This window comes from Diadema setosum, chromosome 7 (assembly GCF_964275005.1).
Source record: "Diadema setosum chromosome 7, eeDiaSeto1, whole genome shotgun sequence".
Lineage (NCBI taxonomy): Eukaryota > Metazoa > Echinodermata > Echinoidea > Diadematoida > Diadematidae > Diadema > Diadema setosum.
Genome location: NC_092691.1, coordinates 33,835,521 through 33,863,238, shown reverse-complemented (window position 1 = coordinate 33,863,238; position 27,718 = coordinate 33,835,521). Strand labels below are relative to the sequence as shown.

The 27,718-nt window shown below is 39.2% G+C and overlaps 1 protein-coding gene across 1 annotated transcript in view; it reads right to left on the bottom strand.

The window, feature by feature from the left end:
• Positions 1-1,084: 1,084 nt before the first annotated feature.
• Positions 1,085-27,718, bottom strand: part of LOC140230738 (uncharacterized) — a 76,032-nt gene continuing 49,398 nt past the window's right edge. The window contains exon 3 of the mRNA XM_072310874.1: positions 1,085-6,369. Coding sequence (XP_072166975.1) covers positions 1,627-6,195 — 4,569 coding nt within the window. The 5' untranslated portion in view covers positions 6,196-6,369 and the 3' untranslated portion in view covers positions 1,085-1,626. The remainder of the gene's footprint in view (positions 6,370-27,718) is intronic.

Genomic DNA, 27,718 nt, shown 5'->3' with positions numbered 1-27,718 from the left:
AAGAAAAAATGTTTTTAATAGAAAAGATAAGTTAGGTCTTAACCGAAAATACATGATCCCTTTCACTTCTTTTTAGAAGCTTTTTATCATCATTATCCACTGCAGACAATAATCATGCCTCTGCACACACTACTGCCCCGTACAAAGTGTTCATCAAAAGGCTCTGTAACAACAACCAAGGAGGGTTTGAGTGCAAAAATTCTTCTCACAGTGAGGGTACACAAAAATACCGATGCCTTCACTACAAGATTCTGCCTCCTTACATGTATTGATTCCTATCTGGAAAGGCTGACATTCTCCAATTGATTAGCTGGGTGTCTTTTTTTTTCATTTAATTCTACTGGTCTTTCTATAGAAAAAAAAAAGCATGAATATTTTGTAATGTTCATACCATTTGGCTTTTGTGAAGTATGACAAAGACAGTTTACAATATGAAATGAGAAAAATCCGGGATCTTGTAAATTCTTAAAGCATTTTCATATCATGGTCTCCGTGAGGGTGAATGTTCAAGTGCCGATATCAATACCATATCTTGAATATGAAGTAAGATGTTACTAAAATCATGATGCAGCATCATGGCCATGAGAAGTATTCAGATTTATGTGACAACTTGTAGGAGTAAAAAACAACAACAACAACAACAAAATCTTGAACGGCATAGCAATGACAAGATAAGTGTGACTGCTTTCTATTGAGTACTGTGTATCTTTTGGTACCAGATTTTGAAGGGAATGTTCAAGATATCCTATCATAAAGAAAAACAGTACACAGGGGCATGATCACCCCAATCTCACTCCACTACTTCACTTCCCATTAATTAATAGTACATATCGTCGCTGGGGTGACAAGACCTCGTATCTCAAAAATGTCAAAAAATTTTTTTTTTAGCTTAATGATCAAATAATGGGTCAAGTGATGTCTTGGCCAAATCCTAACTGTCTTACTCCAAAAATGAAGCCACCATGACATGTCAAAGAGAAGGCTTTCCCATTCACTATAGTGCTTTGGCCGCCATGTTTTTTCGCTCTCCTGAACATTTGACAATTTTGAGATACGAGGTTTTGTCACCCCAGCAACGATATGCTGTCTCCCTCCAAATAAGTGATGAGAACATTGTACAAACACATCATTCCAAACTATCCTCTTCTAATTATCAAGTTGCCAATTAGTACAAAGTTTGTGAACAAACTTCTTGGAAAGACTTTGTCATGACAATTTCCACCAAATACAAAAAGAGATATGTCATACAATTAGCTAAATTTACAACAGCCATACCATCTTTTCTGGTCATGAAAACTGAGGTGCTAAATGTACACAATGACAGAAATTATGCCACGAAGCCAGCAAATTGTTGTTTATGGTCTGAAAAAGACTGATGATGTTGACAAATTGATGCATGCAGTACCCAACTCCAATGATGGTAAAATGCATCGAAATGAAATATGAAAGAAAAACAAAGATAGAAATTTTGGGGCTCTGATCTCTCCATATGCTGATGTCAGGCCAACAAAAGCTCAAATTACGCTTTTCAAAAGCAGGAATTGTCCAAGCCTGTCATATCACTGGCGATTTTTTGTTGCTGAGCAGAACAAGCGACGTGTATGACTCCTACTAGATTTTGTAGTCTTACTTCTCTTCGGATGAATGTTTTTCCTTGATAATGGCTTTGATCTGATCCCATTTCTTGTGGAACTCGCCTAGGGACACTAACTTGCAGCTGGAGATCTTGTGGTTTCTCAGGTCGGGCAAGAGCGCTGCACGCTCCAGAACAGTCATGTAGCGCTGCATAATGTTGCAGTCCTGTAGGGCATGGCAAAAGTCATCAAAGTTGCAGTTGGGGTACATCTGCTCATGAAGCATTCGTGGGGGCACAAATGGAACATTGGAACGAACAACTCCACAGAGGCATGCATCCTTGTAGAAAATTTTGTATGCCCATACGAATGGTTTCTTTGCGGAGGGTGGATCCTTTGATGGTATTTTGATCAAACGAAATGGACCAATGTCACTTTCATTGGAACTACCAGTGCTGCTACTATCCGCTGTACCTGATGTGCATGTGTCTGTTGCTAAGCTGACTACTTGGCAATGACCATCAAGTGATGACGTCTTTGCAGGGGTATTATTGGCCATATGGAATTGCTTGTGCAGCTGTGATACAGTGTCGGTTTGGATAACAAAGACTCTTTTACTTGCTTCAGCTTGCAACAAGGATTCCTGTGAGACATGTTGTGTGGGTTGTCCAGGAACATATGCTATCTTTGGGAGGAGCACTATTGGGGACTTTTGAAAAGACGGTTGAATTTTTATGCCATTTGAAATCCTAGAAGTTGGTAAGGAACTATCAGGCGAGACTTGTTTTGCATCACTGTTGCCTGAAGGGACTCTCATAAGTTTCATTTTGTTTGCTTCCAATCCTGTGGCTTGCCAGACAGTCATTGGTGCAATCTTCCGGTAAGAATTTCCGCAATCTCGGACCCCACCTGTTTGGGGATGCCTTTGCCCCTCCGAAGATGTATGTGGATCACACGCTCTATGGGGCCGGGGGAAACTCTGCACAGGTTTTTGGTTGAAGATTGATAACTCATTTGAATTTTTATGGCTGTGAACTGCTCCCTGCTCTTTAGTGAGATGTTCACTACCTCCCGTGGGTCCGTAGACAACTTGAGTACCTGCAACACCAGTTAGGTCCATCTTTCTCCCACTGAAGTCTGTCCTGACCAATGGCTGCCCCGTGCTCCTTTGCACATCAGCTTGTGATGTGTTACAACCTGGCACAGATTGTGTCTCTTGTGTACTACTATGACTCACACTGCTTGTATTCAAATTTGAGCTTGAAGGGGTTGGCGACTGGTCTTCTTCAACATCAATTATTAGAGATGGATTATCCTCACATGGGAAGTCAGGAGGCTTAGGTACATCTTGTCGTGATGAGATAACAGCCCTTTCCTTGGCTGCCTGCCTGGCAGCTTTCTCTGCTGCAGCATCAGCTGCCCTTTTGTATATTCTCTCAGCAGAAATTATGATATTCATCATATCAGCAGAATCTTGCTGCATGGACTTTTGTTGCTCAACTTTATGTGCCATGGTGGTGTCCACTGCAACATTCTCAGGCTCTTGGGAGTCTGGGGGAACCTCAGGTGACATTGAGCTCTCCACAATAACAAGGTCCTGTGACTCATCCAGATCTGCAGCAGCTATTTCCTGGTTACAGTCTGACTTACTGATACACACATCAGCATTGGCTTCACTTGACTGGCTGGGGCAAAGAGCATCAATTTGTAAAACTTCCATGGGTACATCTGAATCAGAATTTTTCCCAACTTCATCTGCAGTATCAACAGGGGCGTCGGTTCCCTGCTGTTGATCATCCAGCTCTTTCAGCATTTCCTTCTTGATCAAACCATCAAAATACTGGAACACATCCCCTACATGCTTGAATGACTCTGAGGACTGCTGCATGAGCTTACAAATAACAGTTTCTAGATTCACACAAGAATCCTTGTTCATTGCCTGCTTCTCTTTCAAGTTTGTGGTAGGATGCTCCACTTCCCCATCTTCTACCTTAGGTATATTGTCACGAGTCACAGTTACAGAAGAAGGTCTGAAGTACTTTCCTGAGTCCTCATCACTGCTCTCATTTGATAATTTGGGTGGGGTCTCTGTACCTTTCAAATCAAAGTTCGATTCATTGCTGGACAAAATCCGTTTCAGTGCTCGCATCATAATGGCACTGAAGTATCCATGCACTTTCTCACAGTTAATATTTTCTTGGGATTCTGACACGCCTTCACTTGCTTCTTTCTCCCTTGTGACTGGTGCAGGAGCAATCTTTTTAAGTGACAGATCAAGAGGAAGCTCATCTCTACCACTAATGCTTGATTTTTCACAATTTTCACGGATTTTGGGTGCAAACTTTCCACTTTGTGGAACTTCAGTATCCAGGGTGCTAGTTCTCTGTACTTGCCTTTTAGGCAGAGTTGGGTGAATTTCCTCATTGGGCAAACTTCTTTTCCTTGGTATTTGCACATCTTGTGACTTTGTTTCAACTGAATCACACTCTTCTTGCAAAGTGGTGGTCTTCTCAAAAGAGGGCGTGGGTGCTGCCGTCTTATTGGCTTTCGTCGCCACACTTTCTGGACAGAATGCTGTTGATCTCGAAGAATGACATTGTTCGCATCTTTCATTTTCTGGATTGAGTACTTGCTGATCTGGGTTTGGGCTGCTAGATGCACGTCTGTCTTCATGGAGATGATAATGTAGTCTCTTCACACCTACAGAGATATTTTCCTTGTTCAAGTCAGGCCATGGGGGTGACTCAATACCACTGTCCCAAGAATCCTTTCGGCCACTTTCACTGTTCATGCTGGATCTAGATGGTACTCTGTGGTCACTAACTGGCATTTCCTGCAGTTCTTGATGTGCCTTTATCATCAAAGATTTAGGCTTTGCTGGTCTTCCACTTGCACTAGATACATTTGCACTAGATACAGGCACATGAGAACTGTGTTGATCAATGTAAGAACCTCCACTTATTGAACACTGCAGCTTGGGATTAGCCAAGCTACGGACCTCAACAATTCTTGGCATTGATTCTTTTTCACCACTGCTCTCCATCAGGGCATGTCTCAGCAAATCGCCCTTCTGTTTGGTCAGGAACGTTTCGGGACGATTAATGTCCTCATTGCTGGGAAAAGCTGCCCTCTGGATTCCTTTCATAATTTCCTGTTCCTGCTTGATTGAAACTTCTCTACTTGAATAACCAGCATAATCTTGTTGAATCCTTGAGGAAGCAGCATTCAAGGAACCTAGCTCTCTGTATTGTCCTCCACGATTGGTGATTACAGCAGCTCCTTGAGCTTGGTGTGGGGAGAAGACGGGCATCATGCTCTCACTAGAATTTGACCGCTTTATATATCCTGTGGGCTGTGACACCACTTTGGTAGTGCTTCCAGCTTGTGCAATCAAGCCTTTGCTCTGCAGGGCATCTGTTCTTACTAGGCCACGAGATGATTCCACACTGAACATCTGTGTTGATACAGGTATACTTTTTCCACACACTGGAACTTTGTGAGTTGGTAATGCTTTGTGGTTGATATGCTGCACAGGCCATAGTTGCTGAGCATGATAAGGCATAACATTGGGCTGCATCACCTTCTGTGCTACAAAGCGTTGAGGGCATTGCTCACTGGGTGAAAACGTTTGTTGCCTGAAAGCACTACCACCACCACAATCACCAACAAAGTAATCTTTGCTTGAAGAAGTATGCTGAGAAGATGAGGAGGGCCTTCGAGCATCATGTGGATAGCTCCTGTGAACATGGGACACATCCTGCTGGGTTGCAGAGTTCATCCTCGACTGGACATTCATGGCAGATACGACTTTGCGAGGTGCAGAAGCATGAGAAGGTTGGAGAGATGATGTACTACCAATTTTCTGTCTTTGTGAGCGGTGAACCTCCTCCTGATGCCAGTAACGCATATCTGGGGTAGCTGAATGCCTCCTTGAGATGTGAGTCTCTGGAGAAATTTGTTTCTGGTGTATGGGTTGCACTTGTTGAATCAGCTGTCCACCTCTCTGTGTTTCCTGAATAAGGTTAATGGCCGCACCATGAGCTTTTCTGAGTTTGCTGAGCATCTCTGACTGCCCTTGTTGGTGGCCTTGCATTTCAACAAGGTCACTCCTATTCACATTCTCTAACGTATTCTCCGAGACCTTTTCCTGGTAATGCATTGCATGTAATATTCGCAACTGTCTGTTTAATGACTCGGGATCCACAACGCCATTGTACAAGACTTGCTGTTGGAGACCTTGTGGATGCTGCAAAGGCACTACAGGTCGAACCTTACTTTCAGGTGGAGCCACACGACGGGCATCATTTGGTACAAGTTGCTCTTGAGTGCTACCAGTGCAACGCGACACAAACGGACTCTGGAAGAGATGCTGCTGGTTAGGCTGAAGGAGCATGGCACCTGCAATCTGGCCCCTATGTTGTGCAAACTGTTGCTGCTGGTACTGATCCTGACTGGAAGCTATTTGTCCACGAGGCATGAATGCCGGCTCCAAAGGCACAGATGGTGCTGTTGGTCGTCTGAAGGCACTTGTTGGGTGGCACATCAAAGACTGGGTTTGGGCACCAGAAATGAGAGAGGCTCGAGGAAAAGCCTGATGGCCTGCACCAGACTGGGGGTACATCTTGCAGTGTGGAATTGTTGCACTTTCTCCTGCTCACATGTAAAGAATTTCTGAGTTTGGGTTTCAGCTAAGGCACCTCAGGTTGGTTCTTGACAAGTTTCATCACATTGTGGTTTGGTTGACGGCCGGTATGTTGATGAAGGACAGCTCAAACATGGAATCTCTAAGTGAAATCTGTAAAATGAAAGAAACAGGAAGAGAAGGAAAGAGCTTGTGAAAACATTACAACTATTTTCTTCTATAAAACAGCAGGACTAACATTTCATACCATATTCAAATCAGCTATAACAGCAGGGTAAAATCACATGGCCAAAATAGCATAAGGTGCTTTTTTTTTTTTTTTCAAATTCAGACTGTAGGTAGTCAAGAAATGTTAAAACTTCACATGTTCTCATGAAAAAGTGTTCATCAAAGCAACCATACACAATGATTAGCTATTAAGATGATGATGTCACATTTTTTCCATTGGTCAACAGAAATCTTCACTCATTTTCCTTTCACTAATCATATTCCATGACTTTGATAATACTTCCATTAATCTGTCAATATGATTTTCCTCTACTTTCTACAGCATCTCAATGTGTATATGAAGTGGTATCACACTTCACTTGCCAACAGCATAGCAGAGGACAAAGGCATTTTACCACATCAAATCAATCATGTGTTAAGAGTACAAAATCCCAACAGTGGTGCTCTCAGAGGATAATTAAGTACTTGTCAAACATGCACAGAAAGTCTTTACCAAAGGTTTCCTTACCACCTTTGCACCGGTGTTTATTGTGTATGATGCTTTCACATGCCACTAAAGCTATTGCCATGAATTATCGATTGTTCCTTGGTTTCACTTTCAAGGAATCCCACTTGACTGACATTGCGTCATTTCTGACACTTATGTAGTCCATGGAAATACATCTTGGGGAAAAAAAAACTACTTTAAATCAAAGAAAAGCATGCATTATCTATCTTTCTCTGAGGCTCATCACATCATAACCCAAATGAACAGTACTTGTTACTGGAAAAGAAAAATAAATTCATACAATTTGTTTTCATCATTCCCTTCATTGTCAGTGGTGTCTAAAGTTTGGTTTCATTCACTTTTACACTAAAGATGACATCAATGACACTCCTTTCACTAAGCAATTAAAAAGTTTGGCATTTCAATTACTTCTGTGTTTGCCCCTGTTGACATTCATACAAGTTTGATGATAGTAATATTTCTTATCTTAGTGCATCCCTACTTCTAAAGAGTACAATGCATTCTGTATGGCTACTCCAACCAATGTGTTGGACAAGATGAACCTCAGACATACAAATTACAAACCCACAGGGTACACGCCTGAGACAAACTGAGACACAAGCACAGACAGTCATACCCCTGAAGTGCATGTGTCAAGCATTCATTAACAAGCCCAACAATTCTATCAAAAAGGAAATTAAAAATTAAGTGAATGTGGTCTGTGTTCATAGCAGTTCATGGTGAGAGTCAGAGATATCGTCGGAAAACATGCCACAATGCACTTTCCCAGGGAAGTTAGCCATCCCCCCCCCAAAAAAAATAATAATAATGATAATTGACCTACGTCAGAGTCTTCTGAGTTGCCCAGGGTTACTCTCCAAAAAATGCATGGTAAAGGGCCTCAGAATAACAGTACAATGCGCACAAGCACACCCTGAGTGACTAGCTCACACAAATGTCTGAGGTAATGAAAATGAAAATTTAATGGCTCATTCTGGAGATTATGCTTCACACAGCAATCATTCCATCACCCCCTCCCCTTCCCTACTCTTTAAAAGAGAGCTCTGCAAACATACATTCTGCTGCATAAATGCAACCAAGTCATGAGAGTCACATTCTTCCCACTGTACTGTCTCAGTCCCCCGTCTGTCTATTCAACATCTACAATCCTGTCTATACTATACCATTCATCCATTTTCCTCTCCCCACCATTTTTGTTTGATTTGTATTTTGTTTGATGCATGAATAAACATGTTATGAAAAACCACAAAATGGATGGGCAATTTTGCAACTGAGAGGATAAAGACATTTTTTTCTTATTGTTATTAACAATGAGGTAATGGATCAATTATTCACAGGATATAAATTTCTCAAAGCAATATCTAACAGTATCTTGTTTTACTTGCAGTGCATTATAATTCATAACTGTATACAATTAAACATGGCTACAGAAGTGTGAGTACAAACAGTTTTATAGTGCTAATAAAGCTTCATTTCATTATTACATTATAAATGAATGGAAACAGAAAACAGACACAAGGACAGGTATTTCATTGGCGAATCCAAGGGACAGATGCTTTAAGCTCTCTCGGTTGCCATGCTCCATGCCGCTGAGAAGTTATTGCACATGTTAATAAATTGCTTTGACAAAAGACAGCATTTCTGTTTGAATATATGCATCATTCCTAAAATACAACATATCTAGCAAGAAGCAATTCGCTGTCCCGTCAATGCTTTAAAACAGCAACTGTTTAGTGTGCAGAGAGTATAAGATGCACAATGAAAATTTAATAGTAAAAATAATTCTTCTATAAAGTTCTGTAAAATGCTGCTAAACATGCAAAAACACACATCAGCCAATTACTTTATTCAAAAGACGTAACATTGAAGTACTAAGCCTGCCAAACAATATTATGCACTAATGTGTGCAAAATGTATAGTTTGTAAAAAAAATAGGATACTAATACTCCTTTTTCAGTCCAGGATATTAATTACCAGGAGATATGTGAAGAAAAACCTAAGTACTGTAGTTGTTCTGTACAACATAACCACTAAGTTCCACACTTGATTTCAACATTTCATCTGAAATAAGCTCTTAAAACTGCTTAAAATCTAGAACGCCTTCGTTGGGCTCCACATATAAGCACTCTGGAAGAGCAGTGTGGAGGATAGAACATCAAAACCAGTGGAATGCAAAGAGATTCCTCTCCTACTATAACACCTCCCGGGGGGGGGGGGGGGGGGGTGGGGGGGGGGGTTGTTAAAGATATACCTAAGCAGTCCATCATACACTGGTGTAGTACATCTGAGCATGACAACAATAAGCCAGTTCGTAATTAGCTCATGTGCACGTTGGTATAAATGACCTTTCTTTTTTCTCAGTTGTTTGGCACTTCACTCGTATTCAAAGCAACATAATGCGTGCCGGCAAGTTTGCCCGGCATAACAATTTATGGAATTCGTGTTAAGCAAAAAATTATCTTGCAGAGTGAGACCAGGTGACCCGAATGGTCTATCAAACAACCCTGGGGGAAGCATCCATTTCTTTGTTTTGTATTAAATGCATTAAAACATGTGTTTAATCTTATTGCCAAACACCAGGTTTGCTGTCAGGTGGATGTACTGGCAAGTATCATTTACAAGGACGGTATGACTAATCATTATATGACAGATGCTTATTTCCGTGAATTTAAAAACCATCACACGTCTTGGTACAAATAACCTTTTTCTGCTCATGCGCAAAATAGAACTATGAACTGGCTTATACCCCTGTATGGCTTTACAAAAGACCAGTCCACTACTGTGTAAGTCAACACAACAGACTATCTGTTCTCAACATATTAACTGCTGTATACGCCATATATTTCACGAGTCTTCATTTTCACAAATCGGGAATTCCGATGATTTCGCGAGTGGTTAAATTCGCGATCGTGGAGTCCAGTACTGAACGGAGAAATGTATGTGTACGTCACATCCACATTGGGACCAGAGTCAATATTTTTTGCATGTCTTAAATTTTGCAAATAGCACCTGACAAACCTTGCAAAATTTTCAGCATATACAGTATGAATTACCTTCGATAATAATCCCATTATACCAATCTTTATAAGATTGTGACGCAGTTGCAAAAATGATTTTTAAACTAAATACAGCTATTCATTTTCTCAACAACAGCCTAACTCTGTAAGAAAAACATTCATTTCTAATGCTTCCATGCCCCCCCCCCAAAAAAAGACCACACACATCCATATGCAGTATCCCTTTAAACACTGAATTCTTCTGATATTTGTCTTCCATCAAGATTTCAATCAGCAAAATATAGTAACTAAAGGTGTAACTAAACACATATATCAAAACAGAGTTAAGAAATGTAACAATTAACAAAAGTTAATCCATTGCTTCCCTTGCTTTCACCACCTGGTGATTTCATTACGGTACTTCGATGTAATTCGAGGTTTGTGTAGTTCCCACAGGATATGGGATAAGAACAAGCCGACATTCATACAGAGAATTCTTCAAGCACTACAGTGAGGCTAATGGCAGAAAATACATTCATCTCACCCTAAAGCTAGCAACTTGGCTGTCACTTTGCACAAAGAGTTTCATGCAATGCACTAGCTGATCAAAAACATTTGCTATTATAAAATGGACAGCAGAGAAAGAGTTGCCTTTCACGCTGCTCTTCGGAAATGTATACCCTGGGGCCCTCGCTTCATCAGGTGAAGCCAAGGCTATTTGACAGCGAGGATATCGTCATGCATGAATGCCATCAATAAAGATTTCGACAATGGCCGCTTTGCAGCGAACCGGCAGTTTCCCCCTGACGACAATGTTCCAGCAATGATATCCACATCGGCAGCACAATGTAGGTCTGCAGCATACATACGTATGCATGTACATGCACCAATGCAATGACGGAGAAATTCTTCATGAAGCATTCAAAACATAAACCTTCACATGGAAACATCGACCTGCTGAGTTACTGAAAGGAAGAGTGAAACCACAGATCCCTGCCTACCTCGATGCAGCATATGTTCTGCCCTTTGACTACTATCTCTACAATGCAAAAATTGCAATGAGAACATTGGTACAAGTGCATGCTACAGTATGTGCTATATTCATATCAGCTGAAGATAGCACACTTTATCTGCCAACAAATTTTCATTTTTCACTTCATTTTTTCCATTCCTTTCACGGCACTTGTGATTGTTTTCAAAGATAACATTTCTTTTAATGCCTAGGTTAGCTTGCATAGCTACAGTAACAAAAATGTGATATCATGTGTAAATGTATGATATAGGAAGAACTTTATTAAAGTTACAAATTGCACGTAAAATCACCCTTAGGTTAAATTGCCATCAAAAAAGTTGTTGGATATTTAAGACTATCCCTTGCAAAGTATATCTGCACCATGCAAATTTTTAAAATTGTGCTACAAAAAAAAAAAAAAAAAAAGGAAGAAAAAAATGACTTGGAGGGTGACATTGCAGGAGCAAATTTACACAAGATTCAATTCTAAACACTTTGGCACTGGCTCAAAGTGGGAAAACAAAGCTAATAAAAAAAAATGACACAAACATTTCTTTTTCTCTCCTTATGGATTTAGTGAGTATTTTCATTAATAAAACTTCATTTTAGAATCATAGCAACTGAACATTCACACTTTTAGACATACTAAATTCTCATCCATTTTCAAAGGGGAAGAATCACTTCAATAGCTATGGTAAAGTAGACAGTACATCAGAAACTGGCATACTTTCCCTCTGGACTATAAAGCATGATGCAGGGTAACGGAGAATTTATATTCAGGCATTAATAAACTCTAGTCTGGCCCACAGTACTGCATGTGCTGATCTTGGTAAAAAAAACAAAACAAACAAAGATGGCAACAGTAAGAGATTCACAGACTTGAGACGAGAAGCTGTGGACATTAGGCTCGGTGGAAGCCACAAAGACAATACATCACTTGTACCATAAATGTCTTTACAGAACAATAGTACGAGGGAGAAACAACATATATCGTACCGACTTCATGATCCATGAATACTTCGGATGAAAAGCAAATTTTTGTCATACGGACTGAATCGCGAAGAGCAAATCATCTCCAAAGATGTATAAAACAGTAGTTTGCTTTGTCACTGTAATGTCAGAAGAAGTGTTGAATGCAACAAGACGGCTGCATGGATGCAAAGGTTGTTCTCACCACCTGGATGCACCTTTCTTCACGCAGGAGCATTATCATCAACAGACATCGACCAAGGCAATGACCTCAGCCATGAGAACCACAAAACCTGGTGTTTCACTTCTCAGCATGGTACAGACTGGCACAACAGCATCACTTCTCAGCTTATCAGTTTTAAAATGTTTGTGTTGGCAGCAGATAACACATTTGGTCACCCTTCCAACACTGCAAATTATGCACTTTTTTTTTTCAACACAAAAGCTCATTGAAACACAGGTATAGACGTACTCCACAGTGATGAAGAAATTAATTCTCATAAAAGATGCAAATTACAACAAAATGAGAGGTAAATATTTGGCAATTGCTCTGGATGTCATACCACCACTATGGATGACACTAAACAAATGTTATACTCTGAGAATCTGTATCCAAACGCCCAGCTTGGCTTTAGATTATGACAATATTTTACAGAATCTAAGATCAAGCAAGAGAAAGTGTTGTAATAATGCTATCTACACTCTACGCTGTCTGAACAAAGGCCTGTTGTCTACACACATCTTGCCGGTGGCCTTTCACTTAGAATTTATATACTGCATACAAAAAACTGCTTCATTGTCTATGAATGACTGGCTACTGGATATATCAAATGTTTTTGTCTCATTTCAAATTATGGATGGTATGTGATAATTTGTGGGAAATTTGAGAAGTCCACCTCACATACAAAGCCAGCTTCAACAAACAGGGACAAAAATGAAGAGATAAGTGTAAATCTTGAGCAATTTTCATTATCATGAGCTGAAACCATACTGAAATCAGAAACTCTTCTCAGCAAAGCAGCCCATTAGCCACATGCTGCACTCAAGTACCACAGCTAGCAATAATTCTACAAATTATCTTTTGAGTTCCTCTTTATGTACATATGCCAAATACTTATCCCCTGTTTGACTTTTAAAAAAAAAAAGTTGCTTCGGCAAAATGCGAAAACAGTAGAGTTCATTCAGTCACTTTTTTTTCTTGCATTTATTTTTGTTTATCTATCACCCATGCTAATACGTTACTGAACTCGACATAAACTGACTTATCAACATTGCATACGTATGGCTGTTCCCACAGACAGTCTGAGAGCTATCGCAGATCTGAGCACATACACACCATTGCTACCGAGCTGAAGAGGAATACTGGAGAAAAAAACAACAACTAAAAGATAGCATTTTGACAGACGCTGCCTGTATTCAGAGACAAATCTTTGTGATCAGAGTGAAATATTCCTTGCATCATGATAAAACCAGAAACATTCATGGCATGAAACTTTTGTGAATTCCCACTGGCATTCAATGCATTGTGTGGACAAACACTTTTGGATGCATTTTACTTTTGTGAATCTTGGGGCTCCTCATGAACTTTGTGAACGTCTAAGCACACAAATATTTCTGATTTTACAGTGATAAATGACCTTCAACAGTGCTACTGTAATAGAGTCAACATCATATCCTAGTGGTGAACGTACAACTAGCTCTGGGGGCAGACAATGGGGTGGACAATGTTACATCTGAATTGTCATAATTTGAAGATGCATGGTTCAAGTGATTCTAATGTCTGCTACATGACCATGCCCATCGGTTACATTGTAAGTATTTCAGGTTGTCTGTCACCTTGGGTCTGTGTAACAGCAGGACAGCAATAAGAAGATGTAGGACAGCACCATACAATCACTATAAGCCTAGTCCCACATGTGCACATCTGTGAGTGTGACTGTCTTTTCTCTCATGGTGAAGAAAATGAAATTATCACTGAAGACACAATACTATCTCATGTGACTGAACTCATCAAAGTTATTGACTCTCTCAAAGCACTTTTAACATAGTCATAATGAATACAATTCTGACAAAAGAAAAACATAGAAGCTGTGGTCAGTTAATGATCCATATACCAAAATGCCTGCCTCATGTCTGCAACTTTATCCATCGATGCACTGTAAAATTTTGCCCCCATCAATAATCATGACTGGTGATGATATTTCATGAAACCATCAAAATTTAATGGCGCTGACAATAAATGCGACCATCACTACCAAATTATATATCATATTCTCTCCTGCACTCCCATTTGGAGGGACACATGGAAGCATGTGAGGTGAACAGAATGGGAGATATTGACACAGTTTGTCAGTTACACTTGCCTATTAAAAACACAACCTCTTCAAAATCTCTTGATACCTCTTTCAGTTATTCCAATTTCTACCAATCTGGTGAAAATTGTCTCTGCTGCAAGAGTGAGAGGTCCCTTAAAAACAAACAAACAAAAAAAACAAATTGGATTGGTGAGTATAGACTAAATGCAGACATTTTGGAGTGGGGCACCCTTCAATGGTCTGACTTTAATGACATGACCACTTGTGCAAAGTTTTAGGAAGCCCCCCTCAACCCAAAAAGAAAAAAAAAAAAGGAAAAATAATTATCGTCACCACAAAACAAAGCATCTTGAATAGTTCACAGAGCACACATTTATGCCAAATAAACTATGCTTTATACAAATTGAAGCTTAGAGACATTTTTGTAAGCGGCTGAATTTATGACTGAAAACATCAACAGCATGAAAAATGAGTTTTTGTTTTTCTTTTTTTTTTTCTTCTTTTAGAGAGAGAGAGAGAGAGAGAGAGTAAAAGCATGGACCTACTACACATGGACATTCATCATTTCCTTGATTGATGCATGCCTCTGTCTATGTCAAAAGTGTCACAAAAGCATTTTGAACATTCTTCCCTGCTTTGATCTTATGAGCTCCACCGCCGGCAAGCCTAGGCAAAACACAACACAGCTTTGAAAAATCTATAAACTGAATGCGCAGAAGATTACAACTGTCTTAAATCAATGAAAATGCATGTGCAGTTGTGGTATGCATTGGTATATCACCGCTCAGACATTTTCATCAGCGAAATGCACGCACTTTTGAAGAGATAGCTAAGTTTTTAGCCAATTAAACATGATTTGTTATCTCATTTTGCACTTTTTCCACACATTTTTCCAGAGTAAAAACAGATAGCAAGGGAAGAAGATATGTCTGTCTTACTATTAGGCAAAGTCATATGTGTGAGCGCTAGCGAGCGAATCGGTAATTTCCAATCCAATGAAACGAGATCAATCATGTTCTGAGGTTTGCTGCTTCTCATCATTGCTGTTTATTCAAAGGCGTTTCAGTCTGAAAAGGCATATCAGCCAAATAAGACCAGAATTAAGGAAACAATTGTTTTGTCAGTGACGATGCATGATTATGCAAACATCATATTTGAGACACCTGTATGTACTCATTGAGATGCGCATAGTCAGGTGGCGGCGGATCTCGTACTTCAAAGTAGTAAGTTCGTTGAAAGTCCATTCGTTACGAGGTCCATGGTAAAAGTAAGCAATTTCTTGCCTTGGAAATTAATATATACACAGCGCATCTGTAACATGGGATGCTAAATATTTGTGAGCTGTGAGTTGAATTTTATTAGACTTGTGAAATCAAAAAACAAAAACAAAAACAAAAACCTGCAAAATATACCATATAAAAAATAGTATTAAAAAAAAGGAAGATTTTTTCACAACATACATCTGTACTGGAAACAGTTGATGACTGGGAGGTCTTTAATTCACCCTCCAGTGCAGAGGTTACCTCCAGTAGATGCAATATTTATTTCCTGTTGAATATGAAACTGAGACACACAGTCATGCTTTTATAGCAGTGCCACTATAGCTGAAACATCCCATACAGATCAGGAAGAGTGTTGTTTAATCAATTCCAACAGACACAGATATTTTACAAGCAACATTCAAATAAGACATATGTGTTAGAACCATCATACTACAGTACCTAGTATCAGAGTGTCATTGATAATGATAGTGATGACGATGGCTTCTGGTACAGCACCGGCATCCACCTTTGAAGGTAAATCTGTGCACCCTTCTGGATCCTTCTGGTTAATCTCCTTCCAACCCCCCACCAGAACCTCCTGCACTTTTCTGGCTCTGTTTATCTTTGCTTTTAACTCACACTGAATCCATCTATTCAAATCTTTGCCTTCTATGTTTTCCTTCCTACTTCTCAAACGTACTTCTGTAAACGGCAACCTGTACATGTACATCACGATGCTGACTTTTCTTGGTATTTTTTCCTGTCATTTCATTGTGTTTTGTTTGTTTGTTTGTTTGTTTTTTGTGAGTGTGTGCGTGTCAAACTCTGTTAATAACTTCTGGCTTTAAAATTCTTATTACTATGACACCATGCAATTGATGTAAATAAATGCATGTAGTAAAAGTGGCTATCAAAATTACTTTTGTATTCAGTATGTAATTTAAAGGTGAATGAAATTGAAATGTACATTTTGCTCCAACACACACCATAAAGAGGAATTTCAAGCCCTAAAGGTTGTGAAGAATTATGGGTAGCATCAAACAGACACTGGGCATTAACAGATCAGTAATAAGGAAATCAAAGGAATCAATGTCAATGAACATCTTAATTGCTTCAAGTAAGGACAAGGTGGAGGTCCAGTCATTTTGCATCCCTGGCTTAGATTACCACGATGCAAACCTGCTATGAAATACATGTCTGGAATTGAGTTTGAAAAAGCCCCTGGACAGCAATTTTGCCATCGAAACAGCATGTCTTTGTTTCCTGCTGTGAGTTCTTCGTAAGACTATAGCCATATATTCCATGGACATTCTATTTGGATACCAGAAAGCGCTAATGTCTGTACACATATATCTCATCCCTTTTCAGATCGACTACCAAGGTACCTGGTAGATGCATCTCATATTTAAACTTTCAGCACAGGTTATCAATACCACTATTGCTACACTGAGTTTAAATGGACACAATGGTTTTATGTGCTGCACACACTTACTTTTAGATAGTAGAACATTGTCAGAGATAGTCACGCATTCACAGGGAGAAATTTCTAATTGAAAAGAGAGTATTGTGATGCACAAAACAACTCAACCATCAATATTGAATGAACCTGAACAAATTGAGGCAATTTACACCATTTTATTGCAAGTGAGTCATACATGTATGGCAAGTTTTCCACTAAGGGAACATGAAATGACTGAGTTGGCTTAATCTGTCTGTGACACTTAATTGATGTGACTCCACAGCAATCTTGAGCATGGAATTTTATCAGCTAGAAATCCTATCAAAGATGATAGGTAAAGACACCTCTGATCTTAAGATGACCAAATGCAGCGTACGTATCATTCTCACAGATGACCAAGGACCAATGGTCAAGGCCAGCTTTTTGAGAGCAAGACGATGACCATTGCAGTAACGTCACTGCCTCGCACTTTCATAACACAACAGCTACATCTTGCTGAACAATCTATTATGTCATGAAAGGGTCTCTATCCTAAAAAAAAAAAAAAGAAAAGAAAAAAAAAATGAATAAAATAAAGCCTCCAGCGACACTTCCTGGCACTAAAAAATGCAACGGTGGAATAAAATTTTCAACAAACTCTCCAAACAGTCAGAAGACGAGGCAGGAAATGAGAATGGTTGGTGTGCATCATACCAACAGGAAGCAAACAGACTGATAAGAACTGAAGCTGATTACAAAGGAATCTTTAACAAACATATCCAAGTATATGCTTTTATGTCTTCACAAGTAAGCATGGACATGCATAACAACAGTTATTCTTGAAAAACCAGAAGGGTTTGCCAATTGAATGATCATGTCAACACAAGTAAACTGGATTCCATGTACAGATATGTCTACAGACATTATATCTGGTAGAAGAAAGGAAGAAAGGGCAGAGATAAACAGATCAGTACTAGTTCTCAAAAGGAAACAAACCAATGAATTAATGAAAGAAAATCGATGCAATGAGAGAGAAAAAAAAAAACCATGGTTCAGATGGGATCATGAGAGCTTTAGAAATTCAATCTCGCCCTTGTGCATGTCGTGAGATGAAGAAGAAGAGAAAGTATTATCCTTAGTTGTGGCGTTAATGAGACTATTCTTGGTACTTGTAAGTAGTTTCTAATGAACAATTATTATCAATTAAACAGGAGAGACACTGTCAGAAACCGAATATGAAAGTGATCCAAGAGACAGATAATAGCCACTTGAACATGGGGTTTCACACATCATTGTGTGTGAAGTGCTGAAGCCTGGTACATGCCTGGTATCATTAGTATTTTTTACATTGCCTTGTTTTGTTTTATTTTTTGTTTTGTTTTGTTTTGTTTTGTTTTGTTTTGTATTAGATTGACATTCGAAAGCAACTATTACTGTGTTCTCCCCATGATAGTTCTCTTGCACATGGGCCAAAGGCTTCTGCTACTGGAAATAATATCCTTTTATACTCCTAACTTTCATTCAATGTTTGAAACAAATCACACATGGTCAAAATCCAATGGCTACATGGCATACAGTTGTACATAGCTCTGCTCCAACTCTTTCCCTCAAGTTGTCTGGGAAGATACTGGAAAAGATGTCCTCGATACCAATTAGAAATGACATGAAATTTACCATCAAAACCTATTCTTTTCTTAAAAATTGAATCGCATGCGGTTTGAGAGAAAACCGGTATTCTTTTCAGGGGCGGATCTAGCTTTTTATAAAGGAGGGGGTTGGGAGGGTGTGGGAGGGGGGTGTTCCCCCTCCCACAGTAGGGAGAATTTTTGAAAATCTGTGTATGAAAATGGCGTTTTCTTGCATCTAAAACACCACTATTTTTGGTATAGAGGTCATTCCCATAAATAGAAAAAAATAGAATGACAAGTTAAAAAAAAAAAAAGATAAGATAAAAAAAATGGTCCCCGGATTTTTTTTTTTTTTTTTTTTTTTTTTGGGGGGGGGGGGGTTGCAACCCCCCCCCCCCCCCTCTAGATCCGCTTCTGCTTTTAAGGCCTACAATGGCATCTTTGCACACTGACTGGTGCACGCTGGGGAGGTGCACGGGTGTCAGAATTAGGGCTATGAAGTAAAAACTAACACTCCTTGTTTGCTTTATACTTGTTCATCTATTCACTGTTCACATAAAGTTGATTCATTAATTTATTAAGAAAGATTATGACTAAAGTTTCATTGAAACAGAAGAATGTTAAAGAAATTTTGCAGTTTCACAGGTTTTCTCTGCACAGTATGTCAGTTACAATCACATGAATGCTAAATAGATGATGGCATGATGTGGTTAAGGCCGAATACATTCACTCGCACACATATATTTTCTTTACACAATCGTGTACAGTTAAAACCTGCTGTAGTGACCACCTGTCTATAACAGGTCATTTCGATTTTCTAATAAGATGTTGCATCTTAGTGATTATGATGGATTGGACTGTTTTGAGCAGAGATGAGGAACTTCAGCATTTCAAAGCATTTTTGTGTCTTTTGATTGGGTCGATCAGTCCAAGTCTGAGGAAATGAAGACTATTCCATTCTCCTATTACTGTTCCCACTGAAGCCACCTAGAATACAGTGTAGAGTTTCCATTAAGATGTCTGGGCACATTTTTTTATCTATGGTACGGGGTCACTTCCCCTTGAGCCAAGGAGGATATCCTGACTACGAGCACCGCCGTGGGGTCACAATGTGTTACATGTTTTCATTTACCTGTAATTACACACAACGGTGCCATTTCTTCATAATACATCATATACTACTACAAACTTTTGTACATGTGTCATGCACCACGCACAGGCAACTCCTATCATAACCAAGTCATTGGTACCAGCAGTTTTCTTTTGTTATATCGAAATTTCGTCATATATAGCTGAACAATAAAGAATATAAAGATATGTAGATGGTGACTTTTGGAACCTGAATTTTTACTTCACTGCCCCCAAAATTTCATTCTATTAAACCATGTTTGTATAACAGGAGTGCACTGTATTTGTAACCGATTTTTTTTTTCCTCTTGTATCTCTCATCATACACACTAACAATCGAAGAATTCTCACTATCACAACCTTTAGGATGTTTAGTCTATCTTTCAAGCATTGCTTACTTTTTTATTTGGGGGGGGGGGGGGCAAAGAGATGGTATGACCTGCAAATGAACAATGACGACTGCAATTCGCAAGCCTACTGCACACATACAGGCCACGCCTGTCTTTAGGTACACGAGCTGGAACAGACACGCCAGAATCAACTCAAATTGTATCACACCTAGCCAGTTCTTACTTCATAAATAGCCTAATTCAGACTGTGATGTATGAAGAAAAACAAAGTACTGAAGAGGTTACATTAAAGGGTGTGTACAGTTCTGGTCGAGGTGAGGATTTAGCTTTTAACATTTTGCGAGATATTCAGAAAACACTCTATGAGATGTCAAAGAGCATGCAGTTCTAAGGGGTATCAAAAGTTTATTCGATGAAAATCGGTTTTGAAATGGCTGAGATATCCAAAAACAAGGTGAAACAAAGAGATCCTAATAAAGTTGTGGCATGTCGCCTTTTATTATTAGCACTTTTTTGGATATCTCAGCCATTTGAAAACCAATTTTCATCAAATAAACGTTGAATCCTTCTTAAAATTACATGCTCTTTCATATTTCACAAGAGGCTTTTCATTATCTCACTTAGGAATGTTCAAAACATGAATCCCCACCTCAACCAGTACTGTACAGTCCCTTTAACCTTTCAAATATTTACATGCATAGACAGTGCAACATGGTTCAATGCATTTCAAAACATTAAAATTGCTGCCATGTTTTTTTTTTTTTAAATTCATTATTAAGTCTGGAATGCACATGTTTTGAATCAGACGACGCCTACATGTACCATATTCTCATGTGCACCTAAGAATGTGAAGGTCACACATACGCCCATACAAATTGTACATTTATAAAATGGAAGCATTCTTAAGTTGTTTCATATTGTGAATGTCACCCCCAAGGGAAATATGGAGTGTGACCCTTTGTTCTTTTACACTCCCATTTTTAGTACCAGTAGGCCAAGTACTGTTTTTTTCCACTTCACATACCGGCAACCATTTATTCATCAGGCACTGTTCAAGCATATCCCCCTGCTTGACTCTGAATGAAAAAAACCCACCTGACAATAGCCACATGCAAACATTAGCTGCAAAATGTTCTCCGGACCACTGTGCTCCACCGCCTTTACTGACACGGATGTTGCATATTATGGTGAAACCACAGTATACTAACTTGCCATATGAGATTTTTTCATTGATTTTTGTGACTACCAGGCTTTTGCATGATTTCCAAGATATCTCATTCTCATTCTTGGTTGGCTTCCTGTCCATTCAAGCAATTCATCACAGTCTACAACAGCAACCTCCTTTTCAGGGACTGAACGTATAGGTGTCGATCATTAATTGGCTCGTTGGACGGCACGAAAGCCATGTCTTCCATTTTGTCTTTCATGTGCCAATGCACTTCATGCAGTATCGGCATGCAACAGCTTTGTGTAGTCCTCAACTACACAAAAACAGGCAGATGACCTACACTTTCGAAGGAAGCATTTAATTTCACTTTCATTACGATATTTGACCATAACCCTAAACCCATCCAAAAAGAGACTGTAAAGGTGTGCCATCTTAAGCATTCTTGCTACAATGTATGAGTTTAAAGAGTTCACTACTTATACTTGAAGTTGATACATTGTACATGTGTAACATAAATGAGGAAATGCATCTTTTCATATTTTCCATTACACAGCAAATAAAACATCAATTACTATAATCATAATAATACCCTCACTCATTGTAAAATTTGTGCTTCTAATGATAATGATACAAATCTACCGATTACAATGAGGATTATCAAATGATAATGATAATAACAATAATGATAATGAAAATGGACGGCAGTGACCAGCAAATGAGTCACATACAGGACACACTCTTATCCAATCTGCTATTTGAACACACTCAAACTTCTAATATTACACTGCTTGTTTCATAAATGTTCGCACTGTATTTTGCACTAGAGCATTTGAAAGTGGAAGATGCGACACAAGCACTAGCCTGATTGCCCAGGGCAACCCTGGGCAAGTGTTTTGGAACAAAGAGAAAAAATGCTTGCCTGAAGTGGGCAAGCAAAGAGATTTGAAGCCAACCTTTTCCCCCCCCCCCACATTTTCACTCATACAAACCTGCAGAAGCCCCATGATAACTACTGTTTAGTGATGCAACACAGTTTAATTTCATGTGTTTTTACGCAATTTTCCAACATAGATGTGAAGAAACTCCAATGCAATGCAATACCAAAAACTTCTATCAAACTAAGTCTGTGATTCCAGTGTATTTAAACCTGCGATCATTTTCTTCTATTTTTGGATTTAATTTTCCGGCATGTACAATTCATGATCGGGCTAGTGTTTGCTTGACGGCGGGATGAGTTGTATTGGTTGTCCCTCTGGATTGTACAGCGTTGTACTATGCATATGGGAGCGGCCTGTAAACTACATTGTACATAGCGTTCTGGCTACTCGCAGTAATGGTCCGAGTTGTTACAACGCGAGCATCAAAGACCTCTTTGGCGCGCATGCAAAATTAGTGTGCGCCTCTCAAGCACCTCTAAAAACAATCAAAGACGCTTGATAAACAACAACAAAAACTTCAAAGACCGCGCGTCTCAGCAACTGAGGTGATGTGCGTATACTAGTAGGCTTGAGGACCGCGCCCTGTCCATTTATTTTGTACAGGATTAGCACTTAGCACTTTCCTGTCTGCTCATCAAGGCCTCGTTTGGTACCCGTAGTATAGAGTACTGATGAACATGGCGATCACGAACTGTGTGTAAATTGTCTGGAATAGGGTCGAGTTTTCCCTGAGACCGAGTTAGTCTGGAGCCTTCTGGAATAAAAGTCGGTCTACCGACTTTTATTATTTTTCTCAAAATACTCCAAAATGACTCATCATTCCGGCAAACCGCGTCAGCCAGGTAAGTTTCTTTGTAGACTCTTTCGATATATTGCAAGCAAATATGAAATGGTGCCAGACGGGTTCTCAGGCCCTTACCAGAACTTTGTTTTCACTTCAAAGGCGCATAGTCCCAGTGGGTCTGAGGGTGCTGTTGGATGATACTGCTGATCACCGTTAGCATTGATACGAAGATTGCTGAAGTTGAGCTGTCATCAAGAGTAAAGCACGTAGGTGTTGCTAGGTAACGTTCCTTTCATTGTCTTCTCTGCGCATCACGCAGTCTGTAGTAATGCCAGCGTGCACGCTTGGTGCTTCTAGTATGATGTCACAAAAGAAGTTTGCTAAAGCTGTCATCCCCCTCAGCTGAATCATGAGCCGATCTGTGATCGGACCACTGACTACAGTGGACTGGACTTCTTCGGACTCAGGGAAAATGGGTCAAAGCGTAAGCTCTAAAGAGGAGTCAATAGCATAGGTCTCTATAGGAAACTTGCACCATGTGCCTGAGTACGCATTCGACTAAGCCACTGGGACCATGTGCCTTTAAAATTTAAATATTATTGTGGTATCCCATACCCTGATAATTTGTCACCAATTTCATAGGCAAAATGCCAATGTAATTGATACTGTAATTCACTATCAGACGTAATGTTCTCATTCATGAAATAACCCCAGTGTTTCAGGACCAAAAGTACAGGTACACCTTTGTGATGTACAGACACTGCTCATTCACATATGGCACATGTATCTCCTACGGGGAGAGGACAGAAAGTATGTCAGGTCACATAAAATATACACCCAAGTATGATCAGCGGTATTTCGTCATGCGATTAAAACTCATATCTCACATGCTTTTTTTGTGCAAAGCTTGAATTACCACCTTATATACCATGATATTTTGCAATGTATTTGTCTACAAAATGCAAATTACAAAGTAAAGTACCACCATATTTCATTTTAAACAAGAATACATTTATTGTGCACGAGCAGTTTCTGTTTCACAAACTATACTCAACCCTGTCGCTGTACAGAAATCATGACAGGGCTGTACAAATGAGGTCCAAAACGCCAACCGACTCAACGATCTCACTGATTACCTCAGACCCCTTATTCACAATTCAAATTAATTATGTGCCATTTCTGTGTTATCGATATTGAAACACAATTCACAACTTATTGAAAACGAAGCATAATGCGCACAACTTGCATCGTTCAAAGCTGGTATTTTGAATTGTACAATGATGGCTTCGATGGTCAGGGATTGCTGTAAAATATTGCATTTTTTTTAATCCATGGACGTAGCGCAAGGGCTCACTATGGACTGATGTATCATACTCAAGTCCAAGCATTCTACTCCACTTGAGTATAATGTAAAATTTGTGGTAGAACGTTTAAATTTTCAACAGTTTTGTATTTTATGTTGGGGATGTAGTGCTATTGTTGTATGGACTTATTGTCTGATGCTGTGTTTTGCATGGTATCTGGTCGAGCTACCCCAAGGGGTAGATTCACTTTAGGACAAGGACTTTAGGACTAAAGGACAAGTTCACCTTCATTAACATAAGGATTGAGAGAATGTAGCAATATTAGTAGAACACATCATTGAAAGTTTGAGGAAAATCGGACAATCCGTTCAAAAGTTATGAATTTTTGAAGTTTTTTGTGCAGTCACCACTGGATGAGAAGACTACTACAGTGTATGATGTCACATGCGTACAACAATATAAGGAAAATATACAAAGAGAATTTCACAAAATGTCATCTTTTGAAAAAAGTACACATTCCCTTGAGACTCGTTACTGACATATGCTATGGGTAATACTATTCCCATTGCCTTCAGAAAGAGGCAAGTCAAGTGCTCTTTTATTATGCGAAAAAATGAAAATATGTTGAATTTTCTTTACATTTTCTTCACACTGTTATACTCATATGACATCACGAGCCTTAGTAGTCTCCTCATCCAGCGGTTCCAACACAAATATTCTAAAAATTCATAACTTTTGCATCGATTGTCCAATTTTCCTCAAACTTTCACTGATGTGTTCTACTATTTGCAGCATTCTCTCAATCCTTATGTTTATGAAGGTGAACTTGTCCTTTAAGGCAGAACACTGTGTGAACGAGGTGAAATTCAGTGCACTGTGAAAGTAGCAAGGCAATATTCCACCACATATCCCCATGGTTCAAGAGCATAATAGTCACCAAGACCACTTCCCGTGACGAGGAAGAAAATATGACGCATTCCAGTTAAGGGTGAGTGATGCCTTATCTCTGAAACAAACTGCAGCTATTGCATCCCATAAACACCCACGGCTCATTGATTCTTGATGGTTATAAAAGACAATTGAGCACATCACGCATGAACACACACATATACACAAACACACGAACACACATACACACACACACACAGGCTACACAAACAGTCTTTAAAAACTCCTACCCATCTTCATTTCTATTAAAACTATGAGGGTTTTCTTTTTTTTTTTTTTTTTTTTACGAAGCAGAAACGTATTTTGCTGAATCATGCATGAACAAGTGCTAACATGAAAAAAGAACTGTTACAACAACACAGATTTTAAACATTATGGCAGACAAGAGCCACAGGAAGAAAAAATACATTTCATTACTGAAGAATAGATGTTACTATGTATGTATGGGTAGCAATATTTTAGTCATTATGGTTTCAGCATATGAAGTACTTTCTAACACAGCCTCTTCAAATGGAATGCTTTCCTGTCATTGGATAGCAATAATGTGAATTGAGAAAATGAGAGATTAGGAATTTTGTGTGGAAAGTTTCCCATTTTATAGGGTAGACTTGCAGCATTCATAAAGTTTTCTAAGATATCTCTTTATCTGCCTCCCTTCAATGGTTGCCCCCATGGTCCTCGGGATCTTCACTGACCCTCCTCTGCCTTTTATCTGTCCACCTTCCTGCTCTAATGCCCCCTCCCTTTACCTGTTGGGCTCCTTGCCCATGACCTCCTACCCTCCCCTTTTGTTTTCTTCGTTCTGTGTTCCGAGCCTGTCCCTGACTGTTCTTGTTGTGTGAAGTCCTTATATGTGACTGCTTTCTCTGCCCGTTTGTCATTTTGCCTCTGACGAAGATTATGCTAGGATCGAAAGCTCAGGCCCCTCTTGACTCCATTTTACTCCATTGGCTCGCCTCTATCAGAAAAGCAGTTTTCAGCAGCTTTTTTTTTTTTTTTTTTGCTACACTACTGTTGGTATTATCTCTTTACATTTTACACCTCCTTGTTTTTCATTTTGAGGTTGTACGTGTACCAACCAAGCTCTTACAATACATAGATTATATTAAGCTGTGCATTATGGCAGACAGGAGCCAGAGGGAGACTTCACAATCTTTTGCTGGTGTGACTGTGGCTAACACGTTCCTTGCAAGTACTCATTCTAGATGTATGACACACTGGCAATCAAAGGAGAATAATATTGATGTTTGCATTAAAAAAAAAAAAAAAAATAGTGAAAATGTTGACATAAGATCTCATTTGTCTCACATACATTTGTAGGGTGCTGTTCGTTATTCCGAAGGTTCGATATTCCGAAGGTTCGTTATTTCGAAGGTTCGTTAATCCGAAACACGCAAATTCCCTATACCTAGAGGTTCGTTAATCCGAAAATGAAAAAGGGTTCGTTAATCCGAACATTTGTGGCGTTATTCCGAAGGTTCGTTATTCCGAAGATTTGTTCATCCGAAAATGAAATTCGGAAAAACGAACCTTCGGAATATTCAGGAATCTTCGGACTGAAGAGCCTTCGGAATAACGAACCTTCGGAATAACGAGCTGTAACCCATTTGTACATGTACTTTGCAAATTGTGATTATGTCCAAAACCATAGTTTCACAGAAATATGATGAAACTGTACAATAAAATGCCTTAATCATTTTTGGTGTGATTTATCACCGACTATCCCTTCCATTTTGTCCTTAAGTCTCTTTTAAAATCCTCAACTTTAAATAATTTGTAAGAGCTGAAACTGACAGTGAGATGTCTTGAAAGTGGACACTTTCATATCATTGTGTGTGTGTTTTTTTTTTGTGATACATTTGTAGACCAATTTCAGCAAGCTTCACATGTATGTATAAATTCACAGGTGAGAGTAATTAGGGAAATGTAAAATCAACAACAAATCTTTGTATGATCAAAGTATCCAGGATTCAGAAGTTATAATCATGCATTTATTTGCTGATACAAGTATTCTGTACATCTCTTCCGTTCCAAATGGGCAGAGATACAAAACAAGTGCACAGGTCACAAAAAAAAACACCTTTCTTTTATTGTGATTCTATCCAAAAATATATTTTTATGACTGGCTGTATGTTTAGAAAAGTAGTTCGAAGCATAAAAATGTAAACAGTCAAATATGAAATACTAAAATCACACTTGAGTAATTCTTCCTTTTTTCTTTTCTTTTTATTGGTGCTTGTAAAGCTCGCCTTTGCGGAGGAGTTATTCCATATTGAGGTGTTTATCGCGCCCGCATACCACCCATTTTGATACTACCATTATCATTATTAGGCTTTCAGAGTATTTGAAAGAAGATTCTTTTAATCTTTTTTACGGATGGACAAAGGCAAACTCGAACAAAAACACCCCCACACACATGCCCCCACATACATGTACGTGCAACACTGCAAACGCTACTTCACGCAGACACGCACATACACACACAGACATAAAATCAGGCGAAAACAAACTAAAACCTGGTGGCTG